Source organism: Polypterus senegalus, chromosome 16 (assembly GCF_016835505.1).
Source record: "Polypterus senegalus isolate Bchr_013 chromosome 16, ASM1683550v1, whole genome shotgun sequence".
NCBI lineage: Eukaryota > Metazoa > Chordata > Cladistia > Polypteriformes > Polypteridae > Polypterus > Polypterus senegalus.
This window is the reverse complement of record NC_053169.1, coordinates 18792264-18807890: the sequence shown is the minus strand read 5'-3', so window position 1 is coordinate 18807890 and position 15627 is coordinate 18792264. Positions and strand designations below refer to the sequence as shown.

General features: G+C 35.9%; 1 protein-coding gene across 1 annotated transcript in view; it reads left to right on the top strand.

The window, feature by feature from the left end:
* The window catches only part of LOC120517018 (cullin-9), a 112912-nt gene that overhangs the window by 40502 nt on the left and 56783 nt on the right, over positions 1-15627 (top strand). Inside the window, 5 exon segments of the mRNA XM_039739086.1 lie at positions 174-375; positions 4422-4612; positions 6678-6901; positions 9266-9503; positions 13862-13967. Of these exon segments, the coding sequence (XP_039595020.1) occupies positions 174-375; positions 4422-4612; positions 6678-6901; positions 9266-9503; positions 13862-13967 (961 nt within the window).

Genomic DNA, 15627 nt, shown 5'->3' with positions numbered 1-15627 from the left:
AAATTTTAGAAAAAGCATTTCTCAGATTCCTGTATTCTACTGAAATTACTAAAATGTAATATTTTGTTCACAGTTTTTATAAATATGTTATCTGAACATTTACAGTAATTTGAAACTAACCAATGACAAGTAAATATGTTGAGTTTTCTGTTGCATTCTATTTCTGTTGCAAGGGATAAACTACTGAAAATGCTGGTGGAGATGCTTACCAATCAATCCAAAGAGAAGACTGTGTGCGCTCTACAGATGGTTCATGCCCTTTTGCTGAAATATGAATGGAGGGTTATGTTTGCAACAGAGGGTGGTGTCAAAGCCATCCTGTCTTCCATGCAGGAGCATGTCGGCTGTCCACAAGTTCAGCAAGCATCGCTAGCAGTAAGTAACTACTGCAGTCACTGAGTTTTGTCAGACATTCTTCACACTTTTTATTTTGTTATGAATTTACGTAAAATCACTGCTAAGGGGAAAAAATGTTTTACAGAGGAATGCTCACATTGTGGCTGTTAGGGGCGCTCTTGAGCAGACCCTGAACCCAGGATGACACTGGATGCCACTGTGCCCAGCAACACAATGCTTTGTTGTTGAAGGGTGGGATGGAGTATACAGTACAAGTCTGCACTTGCTCCTTCATCTTCCTCCTTTTCTTATCTGTAATAGTGCGAAATCCTCATCCACCTTTTTGTTTTTTGATCGCTAGCCTGTACTCTGCTCCAAATGCTTAGCATACCCACCAGAGTGATGAGAAGTCATTTTAAGTGATAACTCAAATTGAACTTTCTGTGCAGGACTCAATCTTATGAAAAGCACTTCCAGGTCCTCTAAACCCTCATCAGGCATTCCCCAGTGTCATTTTTTCTTTTTTATGGAGTGGAGTGGAGCTGTAGGAATTGCCTTTTCTAGGACTGTATTTAGAAAGGTTACCCAACCTGTACCACATGTCGTATAACAGATGTACATTGCATCATTAACATTTGTGGGTAATGCATTTTATTGCAAGAAATATTTGTGGTGTGCTATTTGTTGGCAAGTGCAAATCATTTTGTTTAAGGATGTCAAAATCCATTATTCCCCTTTACAGATGTAGCAATATTTTAATAGTTTGCCTGAATATTTTAAATTTTCCCTCATTGTTTTAGCCTTTATGTATCAAACCATGAGCTACGTAACATGGATGCTGATTGTGGGACATGACATGTTGGCTGACAAGGCTCATTAAAGCTGGATTTTAAAGCATTGTAATAAAAGGAAAATCAGAATTTTGACAATAATTTCCATTTGTTTTAATGAGGAAGTCTTAGAATTAAACAACTATCAGGTATTTCAAATATAAGAGTGAATGGGACAGAGTCAAATGCAAAATAATAATTTTAGGGCACAAGAGAAGCAGTTAGAAAAACTGCTCTGAGTACACTTGTAGAGCAAAGTGCATTATAGTTTGATATCAGAGGAACTCTATATTGTAAAGGGGTGTGGCTGTACGTTTTGCTAATGAAGATAACAAGCTGATTATTCAAAATTAGAAAAAATACTGATTTTGATTAGTAAAATATTGCTGCATCATATGGTGTGTCTGGTGTAACTCAATACCAAAGTTTGTGCAGGTCAAACAACTGTTCTTTGACAATCAAATGCTAGCTTGTGCCTTTGAGGAAGACCTTTTTTTAATAAATTTGAGTTGTATTTGTATGGGAACATTTGATCTGACCACCCAAACTTGATAATGCTACACTAACTATGTTATCCAGTTTTGCTCAAGACATTTTCTAGATCAGTAGGCCTCAGTTCTATTGCTAGTGGCTAATCAGATCTATCACAAGTACAGTGGAACCTCAGGTCACGACCATAATTCATTCTAAAACTCTGGTCGTAACCCGATTTGGTCGTGACCTGAAGTAATTTCCCCCATACGATTGTATGTAAATACCATTAATCCATTTCAGACTGTACAAACTGTATGTAAATATATTTTTTTAAAGATTTTTAAGCACAAAAATAGTTAATTACACCATAGAATGCACAGCGTAATAGTAAACTAAATGTAAAAAACATTGAATAATACTGAGTAAACAGAGAAAAGTAACATTGCAAGAATTCACGCTATAGCCATACGAACTGCTCGTTGTAAACACTTTTTTTTTTTTTAAATGAGTTTTAAGCACAGGGAAAACATGAACATTTGAATAATCCGTAATTTAATAAACCAAGAAAAGTAACATTGCAACAAAGCAACGCTACGAACCGATCGCTATAAACAGAAGTGAAGTGGAGGTTAAAATCCAATAGAAAAAAGTCTTCATTAAATACAACAAGGTTAAAACAATGCTCGAATCAACCTCTTTCAAAACAAGCCCGGTTCATTCTTTACCTGCCTTCTTGGCCTTACGCTCAGCCAGCCTCTCTCTCTCTCTCTCGCTCTCTCTCTCATACAATGCACAAGGAGAGACGGAACATGTACAGAAATCATCGGCACTTACGAACCAGAAGGGAAACTGGCTTGTTCATCACCCAAGTGTGTGCTCATGAACAGATGCAAAAGTTTGGCAAACTTTTTGGTCGTAACCCAATTTGTACATGGTCCGAGACGTTCGTGACCTGAGGTTCCACTGTACTATGTAACTAATTTCCCTTCTGTATATAGTATTAGTTTCTTTATTTAACTGCACTCGTTTCACAAAGGGAAACCCATCATTTCCACTCTTCAAATGCTGCCTATGGGCCATAACTTAAAAGGTTGAACTTAAAAAGGTATAATTGAGTCCCAAGTCTACAAAAATTGAGAAACATTGCTCTCAAATAAACAATGTAATCCAAAGTGACATTGAAATTGTTACTCCTGTGTGGTTGAGGGAGAAAATTGTAGCAGTACCATTAAAGACATGGCACTTTTATCAATGTTCTTATTTAAACTTTATGAGCTCTAATGAAGTTGTCTGTAGCTGCATATTGGCTGATGGGAATTGTAGTCCCAAGTTTGGTTTTTGCACAATATTGCAGATAACATAAACTATATATATTAAATTGTAACAATCTACTTATAAGAAGTGTGATTGCTACACTTCACCACCCGAAAGGGAAGTGGACGATGTTCAAAAGATATACTAGCATTAAAAATACTCAGTTCTCGACCCCTCTTCCCCCTTCTTCGCACTCGCCAATACTTGAAAGAAACCCTGATTAAATATGAAAGTGTATTGCAATCAAGAATCCAGTCTTTACACATGTACATAAAAAGATGACAGCGTGGTCATTTTGCAATCCCATTTCCCACAGACACCCTTCCAAGCCAAACACTTAATCCCCAGTCCAATGTATATGAGAATGAATAGTATAAAAAAGAAAGATGATAAGAAGGAGAATAATTAAGCACAGTCAGGGTGAAACGACAATGAATCCTGTCTTAAGTTCTCGCTGAGTGATGTGAAAATAAAGCAGGATCCTCCCAAACTTAGCCGTACACTATAACGCCTGAATGGACATTCCTTCCTCATTATCCTTTCCCTGTAAAATAGTGATGGCAATCCAAAAAAAAAAAAAAACAATCAATTTTAATACTATGTAGTCTTGCTACAAAATTATTTTCTTACTGGTTCATTTGAGCAAAATTGACTACGTTCAAAGCCACAATGCCTCACAAATATTTGCTAAATGTGTCGTCTTTGACCTTGTTAACTTTGCTCCTTTAACTTCATTTCTGCAGACATAAATCGGCATGTCCCATTTCTCTGTGTAATCACTGTCAGCGTTAAAGCAAAATTTGGGACACAGTGTGTTAGAATGTCCCACTAGCTAACAACAAATATCAACAAATAAAGTGCGTTTGCCACTGTTCATTTTTTTTTACAACATCACTAAATTTCAATCAAAACCATCAAGGCATTGTTGACTATAGGCATACTAACAAGGGGCATAATACATCAGGAAAAAAGCTCACCATTCTTTTGTATATTGGTTGTTTATATGCATGGCAGCTACCACTGAAGCAGGTGTACTTTTGTGAAAAAGCGTTGCGAGTATCAGTACTACCCACAACAACTACTATAGACTATCGTGTGCATTTCAGTGTGTGTGTGTGTTACACAAAATGAAATTTGCTTAAACTTCTGAATTATGCATCACAAGCCTGTCGGAGGATGAGCTTTATATATGACCTTGTGGTGTGTTTCTGCTGTTTGGCATTTTTTTTTTTAATTAGCTCTAGGTCTGCCGCAGCTTCTTGCTGCATAAAGTAACATTTGCAGGCCCTAAGATGTGTGCACATTGCAGTGATCATTTGGAAGTGAGTTCTACCACTGAAGTTAATTTTTCTAACTGTTTCTGTGACTGTTCAGTGACGATTTGTAGTATATTGAACTGAGGTATGGCAAGGGTACAGTGTAACAGAATGTTTTTATACATTTGACATATTTTCTCTCCGCCAACAGGCTTTAAAAGTTATAACTGGAGCTAGTAAGCATGATGTGCGAAATCTTTCAGGATGCTTGCCACTTTCTGAATCAGGCCTACAAATGATGCTAGAGATTTTTGCTAGTATTGGTTCTGCAACACCTAAAGGGTCAAAGGGTCTTCTCAGTGCCATTCCTGTAGCAATAGATCTTATGTTGAATACTCAAGGGTAAGTGCATAAATTTACATTTTGAATATATTAACAAAAACTGTTACAGATTAATGCTTAAACTGTAAACTTAAAACTCTCATGAACAAGTTATACAATATAATTTGCTCGGTGTCCTTTTAGGTGATAATTCATTTATTGCAGATTAAAATTTTAAATCTGCAGGACTGCCAAAATGTGACAATCCTATTCGCCTAATTTTAGAAAAATAATATAAAGGTCAGTTTTCACAGTCTCCAAAGTGGCACTGTTTACCACGGAACTTAGTCATTTATTTCATATGTCTGGCTGTCTGTGTGAAGAAACACTTTCTTATGTTTGTGTGAAGTTTACCCTTAACCAGTTTCTTTTTGTGTCATTGTGTTCTTGTTGATGAACACCTTTTAAAAATAACAACAGAGATTAATTTTACTAATTCACTTCATAATTTAGACACATCACTCATCAGCTCTTAATCTCCATTTGCTTAAAGTTTGAACTTCTCCAGTCTTTCCACATAGTTCATTTCTCAGTATTCGAAGCAGTGTTGTCATTCTACAGTGGACTTTATCTGACGCTGCAATGTCATTTTGTAAAATGTGCTTATATTTTTGGTGCACATCTCCAGATGAGGCCTCAATAATGGATTGTATAGTTTAGGAATGATTTGATTTGTATTTCACATAATAAAACATAACATATTAAACTCTCTCTGTCCCTTCACCAATAATTGAGTCACCCACTATTGTTACTTCCCTCTTTCTGGGAACTGGTTTTGAGGTGACCATTTGATTACCTTACTACCACAGAATTAATTATCAGGATCTCCATCAAAGATTGTGAGGTCATAGAATTATTCGACCACCTCCAACTCTGACATTAATATTCTTGTATAGTGTGCATCTCTTACCTTGGTTTTCTTTCTAATGGTGACCCATCTTTCTGTACTTTTCTAGTCTGTAGTTTCAATTCATGCCAATTTGGGGCTGCCATAGATTTGCCCCATGGGGTGCTCAGGTTGGCTGTAAGGAGAGTCACAAGCACTGGCTTTGTGCCATACAGTTGGAGTTTTTTTGGTGAGCAAGAAGGTCAGCTAAATGCATCTTTAACAGCAAGTGTTTACATGTATGCACCAAACAACTTTTCAAAGTATTTTCCCTTTTTAGAGGACATTCAGTTTTTCAGAGGGTACCATCTGCTGATTCTGTAGTCCTACTGAGAGACTTGAACACTCACTTGAGGAATGGCACAGAAACTTGGTGGAACATGATTTGAAGGAAGAGCTTGCCTGATCAGAACTGGAATCTCTATGCTTGTTATGGTGTTTATTGTGGACAATTCATATCCTAACTCAAGTGTATACAGTACAAAAGTGTCATAGTTCAAACGTTGACTTTGTAGTTTTATTATCTGAACAAAGGCCATATGTGGACATTTACTTAATGACATTTGCTGAGCCGTTAACCAATTAAAAACTTGGTGGTGAGCTGGCTCACACAGTTGTAGATTACCTGCTTGACAGACATTTTTTTTTGTCTTAATTCATAATATTCTATCTTTGAAATAATGTTTTATGAGTGTATGCCACAGCTGCATTCACTTTTTACCCTAGGGATAATAAATTGAATCTAAAACTGAACAATTACCTTTCCCCATCCTTACTTTCCACATAACGAGATATGCAGTTTCCTTTTATCAGTTCACAGTATCAGTCTCTGTAATGCTGCAAATATCTCAATAGTCAGTCAATATTTCATTATGGTCTTAAAGTGGTAAAGACATTTATGATATTAACAAATATGGTATACTGTACAACTCAAATTATGCTTTATACTTTGTACTTTTAGCAGTAACATTTTTCCAGGTTATCACAATGTTGCTCTAAATACAAGTATTTCCTGTTATGCCAGTTCTTGCATTTTGTATGTAGTTTATTTTGTGAAGTTAATGTAACTGATGAACTTTTCTGAAATGCTGGTTCATCTAAAGAAAAATCCCATATTCACCACAGTTTTTTCTTCATATCTGTAAATGTGTTCAGGAATTAGGATATCTAGTAAATTTTTCATTTTCTTCCTCCATCTAGGTGTTCAATAGCTGTTCGAAATGGCCTACTATTAGTCATCGCACTGGTATCAAACCATAAGAGTCTGGCAGAGCAGTTAGTGGCAAGTGACATCTGTTCTGTTCTTAAACGTTGTATTGGGAAAAAGTCTAGCTCTGCTGCTAGTCCGGAGCAAATGCTGTCAATTGTTGCTTTTAGTTACATCTACAATGTGCACAAACTTTCTGCTGGGATAGACAAAAAAGGTATTGTCCTCATTTTTAGAAAGTGATACAAGTCATATAATTGTGGTAAAATCTTTTTACGAAGATGTTCTCATTCTGTCGTCCACAAGGGTAATGATGTTGAAATAGCTACAGTTCCATGGAAAAATGTGGACACTGTTGACCTGATTACATATTTTGTTAACATCTGTAATCAACAAACCTTTCCATTTACTCCTTTATTTTTATATATTTTAGTTAGTTTGCTTTTGAAGTTGTGTTTACTGTGTGTTTTTTTTTGTTTCCTTTTCTGCAAATGTTAATAAAACATAATTTGACCAGCGGTGTTCAACTATTGCATGGAACTATAGAACCAATGCTTTTTTAAATTGTTGGGGGTGTGATGGGACAATAAATGTATTGTTGTCATAGTATACATTTTTATACATAAATACATATATAATGTATGCCATTTACTAGTGATTATTAGTTATGTTCACATGATTTGGATCAGGTTTTTTTTTTTTAACCTTCACAAGGTAATTGCAGACTACAAGAGTATTTCAGATATTTGGGCAAATATTATTTTATTAGAAAAACTAGCAAAATACCTGTGCTTTGCAGCGGCGAAGTACTGCCTTAAAATTGTTATTAAAAAGAAAATTAAACCTTTTTAAACGAGGGAAAATATACCAATAATTATTTCTTAAGGATCTCTTTGTATGCCACGTTGTCAGTTTGGCCCTCCGGTTGTAATATGACCAAGCTGTGCGCTGAGCTTACTCTTGAACGTGCAATGTACAGTAGACCATGTGAAAAGCAATCTTGCCTCAAATCTCGCAGCTTGGATTGCTGCTGTCATAATAGGTTTGAGTTTCATAGTTTGTTTCAATTATGACAGTATTTACAGGACTTGTGTTGAAGTGACATTCGGCATCTGTCAAGCGTTGTAAGCTTACAACCGGTTTCATTGATAACTTCACAACCAGCTTTTGAGAGTTTAAACATTCATAAACATCAAAGTGTCCACTACTGAAATCGTCACCTGTGAATCTAAGATGTTTAAGAGGCATTGGCAGTTGTCCAAAGGTGTAAAATATTTGGCTATTTCGGTACACTTACTAGTGACAACCGAACAATTCAGCGGCAGCCATCAACTCACATGCAGAACCATAGGTGAAGGGCTTAAGCATTTCACTCTTATAGTGCCCCTGTATAGTATAATTATCTCCTGTACCGTCATCAGTCCACACGTTGAACCTGTCCCAGTCATTCAATACATAAGACACAATGTTCCTCCAGATATCAAGAGTGAGCCTGATATGGCCGTGCAATATGTAACACAGAGAATGGAAAAGGTAGGTGCCATCTCCGGGCATTGAAACCACTCGGTAAGTGACAGTTCTTTGATCGATGGTGATCACCTCGATAGACATGTTAATAGGGGTATGGTTGGAACAATAAAGGAAATGTGTACCTGAACAATGTAAAGGAAGTCTAAAATACCTACACAATAACTATAATCATAATAAACTAACAGTAAAACAGCGGAGAAGCCGTGGACTAAATAAAAAGCCTGTAGTTATCAGCAGGGAGACGTAAATCCCATGGCGAAGCAAGGTAGGGAATGTAGAGACTGGAGCGACGGACGGCCTTATATAGGCAGGCAGCTAACAACGTGGGAGGCGTTGGGATGGGGGACTCGATGCCACCTCACACGGTGACCGAGCTGCAGGCTATGGATATAAATATGTACATAAGTATGATTCAGTTAGTATTGGGATCCTGCATACCAAATTTCTTGAAGATGGACCCATAAGTAACAAAGACCGTTGGAAAGTTCAATATGGCGGCCAATAGTGGCGTCATACAACTGAAATAAGTACGTACATCGGTTTTGGTTAGTGCAGGGAAGCCGCCTACCAAATTTCATGAAGATGGGGTCAGCCTTCTATTCTACCTACACGGGAAATTGGAGAATTAGTGACATTGGAAACTTCAATATGGAACGCCGACAGTGGCGTCATACCACCGAAATAAGTACGTACATCAGTTTTGTTTAGCGTAGGGAAGCAGCCTACCAAATTTCGTGAAGATGGGGCCATAAATAACAAAGTTCAACATGGCGGACGTTGTCGACCGTTATGACTGTTACGTGTAGAATTTCAAAATGAAACCTACTTAACTTTTGTAAGTAAACTGTAAGGAATAAGCCTGCCAAATTTCAGACTTCTATCTACACGGGAAGTTGGAGAATTAGTGATGAGTGAGTGAGTGAGTCAGTGAGGGCTTTGCCTTTTATTAGTATAAATTAACGAATGTCAAACAAATATAAGCTTTTGTTTTACTTTTTTGTGCTCGGTAACTATTTCATGCATCTTTTGTTTCTTTATTCTGACAATACAGAACTAAAAGAGGAGTTGGATTTTAAGGATATGGAGCTAAAGATGCTCCTTGTTAGTTTAAAAGAGATGCCGGCAACAAAGGAAATAATTTTGACCTTGGATCGGCTGATCTGTGATGAGGGGTCCAGAATTGAGCAAGAGTTGAATGACATTATGAAGGACAAAGAAACATTTCAAGCACTTGTGAGGGCATTGGATCATCAAGGTGTTGATAAGATCCTACAGCTGGCAGCTTTAAGGTATGAAAAACATTTTAGTAGCATTTATTGTTAGGAATGTTCGCATCAGCGTTTTTTGGGCCAATACAGATCTCACTCTCTCATACTGTATAATCTGTATTGGCAGATCCTGTTTCAAGTCTGTTTTTATATCTCATTTTAAAATGCTTTTACACATAGCCAGTTCCTGCATAGCCAGCCTTGTACAAGATTCATGTCCCTTGTTAGTGTTATCCTAGGTATTTTCACCATTAAACTGTCAACCGCAAGTAGTATTTGTTCATTTTTTCACTAACACTAAATTTTGTATGGTTATATCTCAGTGACCATTAAATAAAATGTTTTACTACAGTAAAATTCCTGAAAATGTTTTCTTTGTACGAATGAAACCCGTACATAAAAATAATCCATAATATATAAGTGTAAATACTAAAAAGCTAATACACAAACATTTCATTTTGTATCAGCAACACTGCACCATGAACGTGGGAGTGGACACAGAGAGACAGAGCGGCTGACTTTGCCAGGGAAGCACACCAGTTACATTGTTCAGATACAAGCTTTGCCTGTCTTACTGATGTAGCTCTCTGTTCAGCTCACGCTACAAAGCACTCGATTCAGAGCTAGAGATCTCCGGTTTCCATCTCACTGCTGACAGTTCACCACAGTACAAATCTTCAAACTGACAAGTATTGTGTTTCGAGTGCACAGCAATTCAGTTTGTCTTAATTACAACCCAAAATTCAAATAAAATATTCCTAATGTTTAAGAATATAGAAGGTTAATTAGATTAACAGCATTATAAATAGGCTGTCAAACTAAACACAAGGCTTTCTTTACTAAAAATTGAGAGTGCATTCTTTTATCAATGTACAGTACACTGTATTTTTAAGACCGTCTGTTCGATCTCTAATTCAGAATGTGTGCTGCTCCTCTGAAAAGAAGATCAGAGCATTCTCATAATATACAGGAGAAAAATGAACATTCTGAATTTTTAAAAAGCATTTTTCTTTTAAATTTAGTGAAAGACACTTGTCTGTGTCAGTGCTCTTTTCCCAGTCAGTTGCAGGCCCCTGTTCTTTCACCTTAAGTTTAGCTGGACAACATATTTGTTAGGCCTTCCTCTGATTCCTCCTGTTGTTTTACTTTCTTCAACATGAAAGTTTTGGTGGTATTTAATGTAAACACTGACAGACTACTTTCTACTACAAACTGAAATCTTCATAGACACAGTTCACTGAGACATGCACGTGTAGTATACACATTCTTCAAGTCTGCAGCCACAGAAGATTTTCCCACTTGGCATAACATTTGCAAGCATTCTCAACATTTTCAGTTCATCCACACAGAAAGTTAACTTTAAATTGTGGTAATACACAGGACCTTTTTAAATTTACCATTTAAATAGGTGTATAATACCATCCGTCTACAAACCCGTCAAGGTTTGTCATGACAAAAATGGAACTCCACTTGGATGACATGACATGTGAACTGCATTTACAACAACAAAACATTGTTAGTAGAGCAAACATGAATTGCAGTTGCATCAAAACTGTTGTTTTTGTTGTAGCTTAGGTATGTGGAAGTGAATGAACTGTTATAGTTCCACTTAATACAACCAAGTAAATAGGGACAAAAGTGAAGAAAGCTGAAGTACAATTGAAACATATACACAAATTGTTTGTATTTATAATCTTTTTCACTAGCTTATGCAATTGTTTTCAGTTAGACTATTAAGCAATCCACTGCAATGGTACATGGTAAGTAATAATCATAAGTGCTGAAGAAAAAAATGGAAATTACCTTTTGTGATACCAACTGAACAATTATCCCCATGCAGCAGCTAGCAATCCAAAAATAAATAAATAAATAAAATAAAGGCAGAACTAATAAGTGACATGCCATGCTGTTCTGTGCACTCAGTTGACATAAAGGGAGATGCACTTTGTCCTACATACTGTTGCTTACATCTCTGCTGGCAAACAGAGGGTCAGGATTCTTTTTTTTTCACCAGGGCTATTGACTCAGTCTGGCATAAAAGCTCATTTGGATTTCTTTTTGAACCCATATTATATGTTAGCTGCCAAAGTGGAATAGGTGTTATATGCACACAATTTACATATATGATGATTAGAAAAGTTCTTTTATCTTTAATATATCGATACACATACCACAGTGTCTTAAAAATGCAAGTTGGTTATTGGGGGTTGGAATTGATAAGTTTCAAATAGCCAAATAAATAAACACACTTTAAAAACTTACTTGGAAAGAAGGCACACATTATCTTTTCCACATCCACATACAGTAGTCCTAAAATATTTCTGAACACACAGGTTATTACTTTCAGATTAAGTAACAACTTCCACCAGAAATACTTGACTAATACATTTGCCAGCCATGAGTGGACAAGCACCATTAGTTTTTGGAGCCAAAAGTAGTAATGATTAGCAGTCTATGTCAGGATTATTTGTCCTGAGGTCTAAAGGCAATGTTAAATCATGTGCAGGTTTCCTATAGGTCTTGAGTTGCATTTCTGCAAATGGAGTCAGTCGATAATGTGATGACTCCCTCACTGCTGAGGAGTACATGAAGGCTTTTATCCATCATTGAATATCCTGAGGAGAATTGTCTGATTGGTCTCTTTTCCATTAGGCAGCATGACAAAAACCCCAAACATATGGCCAAAATCATAAATATCTGTCAGCAGTGAAAAGAGGGACAAGTAATCCTATCACTGATGGTATCGCCCCCACAGGGCTCTGATCCCAACATCATTGAGGCAGTCACCTAAAATACGCTGTAGAACTGGGACAAGAACTGTAGAACTTAATGCAACCTATATAAATTGCTGCTGTTTTACAAGTATAGGGTGGTCATACAAAATATATATACTGTATATATTTTTGCTTTCTGCACTTTCAAGGATGTTTCGTGATTAATAAAACCTAATATGACATTTTTGAAAGCGTGTCCACATTGCATTTTTTTCACAAGTGCCTAAAGTTTTTTAAATATATGTTAAAAATTCTTATATGTACTTTTAAATCTAACATTTGTACTTTACACACTAAATTTATATTTGTACTATTTTGATTGGGTGCATTTCTAAAGAATAAAAAAATATATAACATACTGTTGCTTAAAAGATGTGTTTGAAGACTCATGCTAATTTAATTTTAATTTTGTTTTTACTTTAATTTCTGTATAATCGTCACATATCAGTGTTCAAGGTCAACTTTGCTGACATTTTTGGTAAAGTATGTTTCTGGAAAACATCAAAGTGCTCCTATTCCTTTGACAATTTGGATTGTCTATCGTACAAGCAGTTGACTCTCAGAAACTTGACTTCTGATTCTGTTGTAACTGTGAGTCTGCCAGACCTGTTCCTGTCAGTATTTCCACCAGTTCCAAAGTTCCTTTTAATGGTACAGGAAAGTACTCACGGACACCTTACATTTCTTTGCAGTTACTCTAAAGCAGGGATTCCCAACCTTTTTCATGGTTACCCCATGGCAACCTTTCAAAAGTTAATTTACCCCTAACCTATTTTGTTGAGTAAGTGGAGTGTACAATACTTCTACCACAATAAAGCAATTGACAGAGAGTACATTTTAAAATACCGTTTTTATTTTATGTTCAGATAACAATAATAACATATAATAATGCTGTTTCGCTTATTTAAAAACACTTAGTGATGAGCAGATAGTGATATGCCAGAACGAAATGCACTTCATGCATGAGAACACATCAATCGATGAGATGTTTTTTCTTGCTTTTCATGTATGATTTTGGATATTCTCTGCACAGTTGTTAAAAGAGAATGTCTCATGTTGTCTTTGTGAATTAATTGAGATCTTCTCAACATCAGCTTTTTAAAGCAAATTTACCCCCATTTGGGAAATGATGTTCTAAAGGAAAGAACTATGCTTTTATGGCTTATAGATAGATAGATAGATAGATAGATACTTTATTAATCCCAAGGGGGAAATTCACATAATCCAGCAGCAGTATACTGATACAAAGAAACAATATTAAATTAAATAGTAATAAAAATGAAAAAATAAAATTATTGTTAGCAAGTGGTCTATCTTCCTTTAATATGCTTTTTTCTTGTCATTGTGATAACATACAGTGCAACATTGTCCAAATAATGATTCACAGGGTGTAGTAACACAGTTTGTTCAAGCGGTACCTTTATACAGACAAGGGGCTTATAAGCAGTTTGCAAAATTTTAGACACCAGTTTGAACTGTTTGTATCAACTTTCAAAGCTTAACTGCCATTGCTGCAGAAAAACTAATATATGTATAAAACTTTGTATACTAAGGTAAACAGATCTTTATTAGTATTTTTCAAGTTTGTTATGTTATTATTTTCAGGATATTGAGCAAATTTTTAGACAGCTATCAAGAGGATGTTCTGCCTTGGCATGAAATCATTGAGCCCTGTTTAACATCAATAACAGTGTGCATTAGTGATCGAGAGGTAAGAAAGAATATGCAAAGAAGATTTAGTGTCTTAAATAAATAAAGTGTAATTTTTATTTTTATTTTTCAGCATGCAAGGCGGTTTTATTGAAACTCACAGTAATTTTAAGCACACTAATTGATGGTTAAGTGATAGTCGTACAGTTTTCCTTTTCTTTAAATTCTGTTCGTTCTTGTGGTTTCCATGCCAAAGAATATTCAGTAGTTCAAATGTTTGGTTGGAAAAATGAGGCAGTGCTTTTTTTTTTTTTTAAATTGTTTTTTTGGGGAACTTGAAATTAGTAAAGCATTGCAATATTTTTTGTGCTGATATAAGGACAAGTACCAGGACTTTTGGATTGTGTTACTACTTTTATTTATTTTTACTATCTGTGGAAATTTAGAAATTTGTTTGCTAAACAAGCTGATACACCTCTAACTATAGATTCTGCTACAAATTCCACCTTTACGTTTAGCTTTTGGATTACTTTTGTGTATCACAATGTTACTGTGAAAGCAGGCCGCAGTATGATATATTCGATTTTCAGGCATTGGCATATTTCTTCAGTAGCACAATCCTTTTTTCATCTGTCAGGAACAGGAGTCCTTGAAGACTGGCTTAAGCTGAGTTTTTTTAATTTCCGTGCTTGCAAACTATTGTCATCAATTAGTGAGCATAGAAGCGTACATTAGCACAATAGATCTCTTTATTCTTTATTGTGTATTTAGTCATACATAAATGATTTCAGAATTGTCTATGCTAAAAGCTTCAGCTAAAACTGCGTATCACATTAAATTTCATAGCCTACTGGTACTTTGCACCCTCAGATAGCCTAAGTGATCGTCATTATGTGCAAGTCTGGTCTGAGCTAAATAAACAGAAAAGAAATGATAAAGAAACATAGGTCATCACATGATGTGTTTACTCCTGTGGTTATTTAAAATGCAACTTTCATCAGTATTTGCGTACTGAGCAGTGTCCGTCATGCTTATGTATGAATATTATTATTGTAGTGACATATACCTCATGGATACGTACATACAAAATGTTAGATCCATACTTGCAAATGGGGCTTATAGCTTTACAACAGCTTGCCAGATTTCCTGGGTTATGGCCATTTTAGACTAAAAAAAGAATCCTTGCCCTTTGTCGTTTAACTTAAGCAGCAACAACTGTGTAAAAGCAACAGCGCTGTTTCTTGTTTTAGAAACCTGTTAACCAATTGAGCAGTGGTATTCTTGCAGTTACCAATAATATTTGAGTAGAGCTGTCTGCTAAACAGTCTGCAAGCTGCTTTCTATAACTAATAGTGAGTATACATTGAGCAGTATTTTAAAATCTGAGTGAGATGAAATCAGAGTTGGTTTATGGGAAAGACACCCGTGCAGTAGAACGAGATGCTAAATGTAATTGGCAGTTGGGTTGTTTGAAGGAAAAGCTTGGTGAAAGGTAAAAAGTTGACATTGGTGTCACAAATTAAACCAACATTCTGCTTGTTTACAGCACTGTGTGGAAATTTCAGAGTTCCCACTTCTCATTTTTCCACATAAATTTCTGGTCAGGCTTTTGGAAGATTGCTGTTGATATGTATTAGGTCCACACAATATGCAGTTAAACATATTAGGAGTGGATCACATAGCTTGAAATATAATTCAGACAAAAACAAATTTAATTTCTG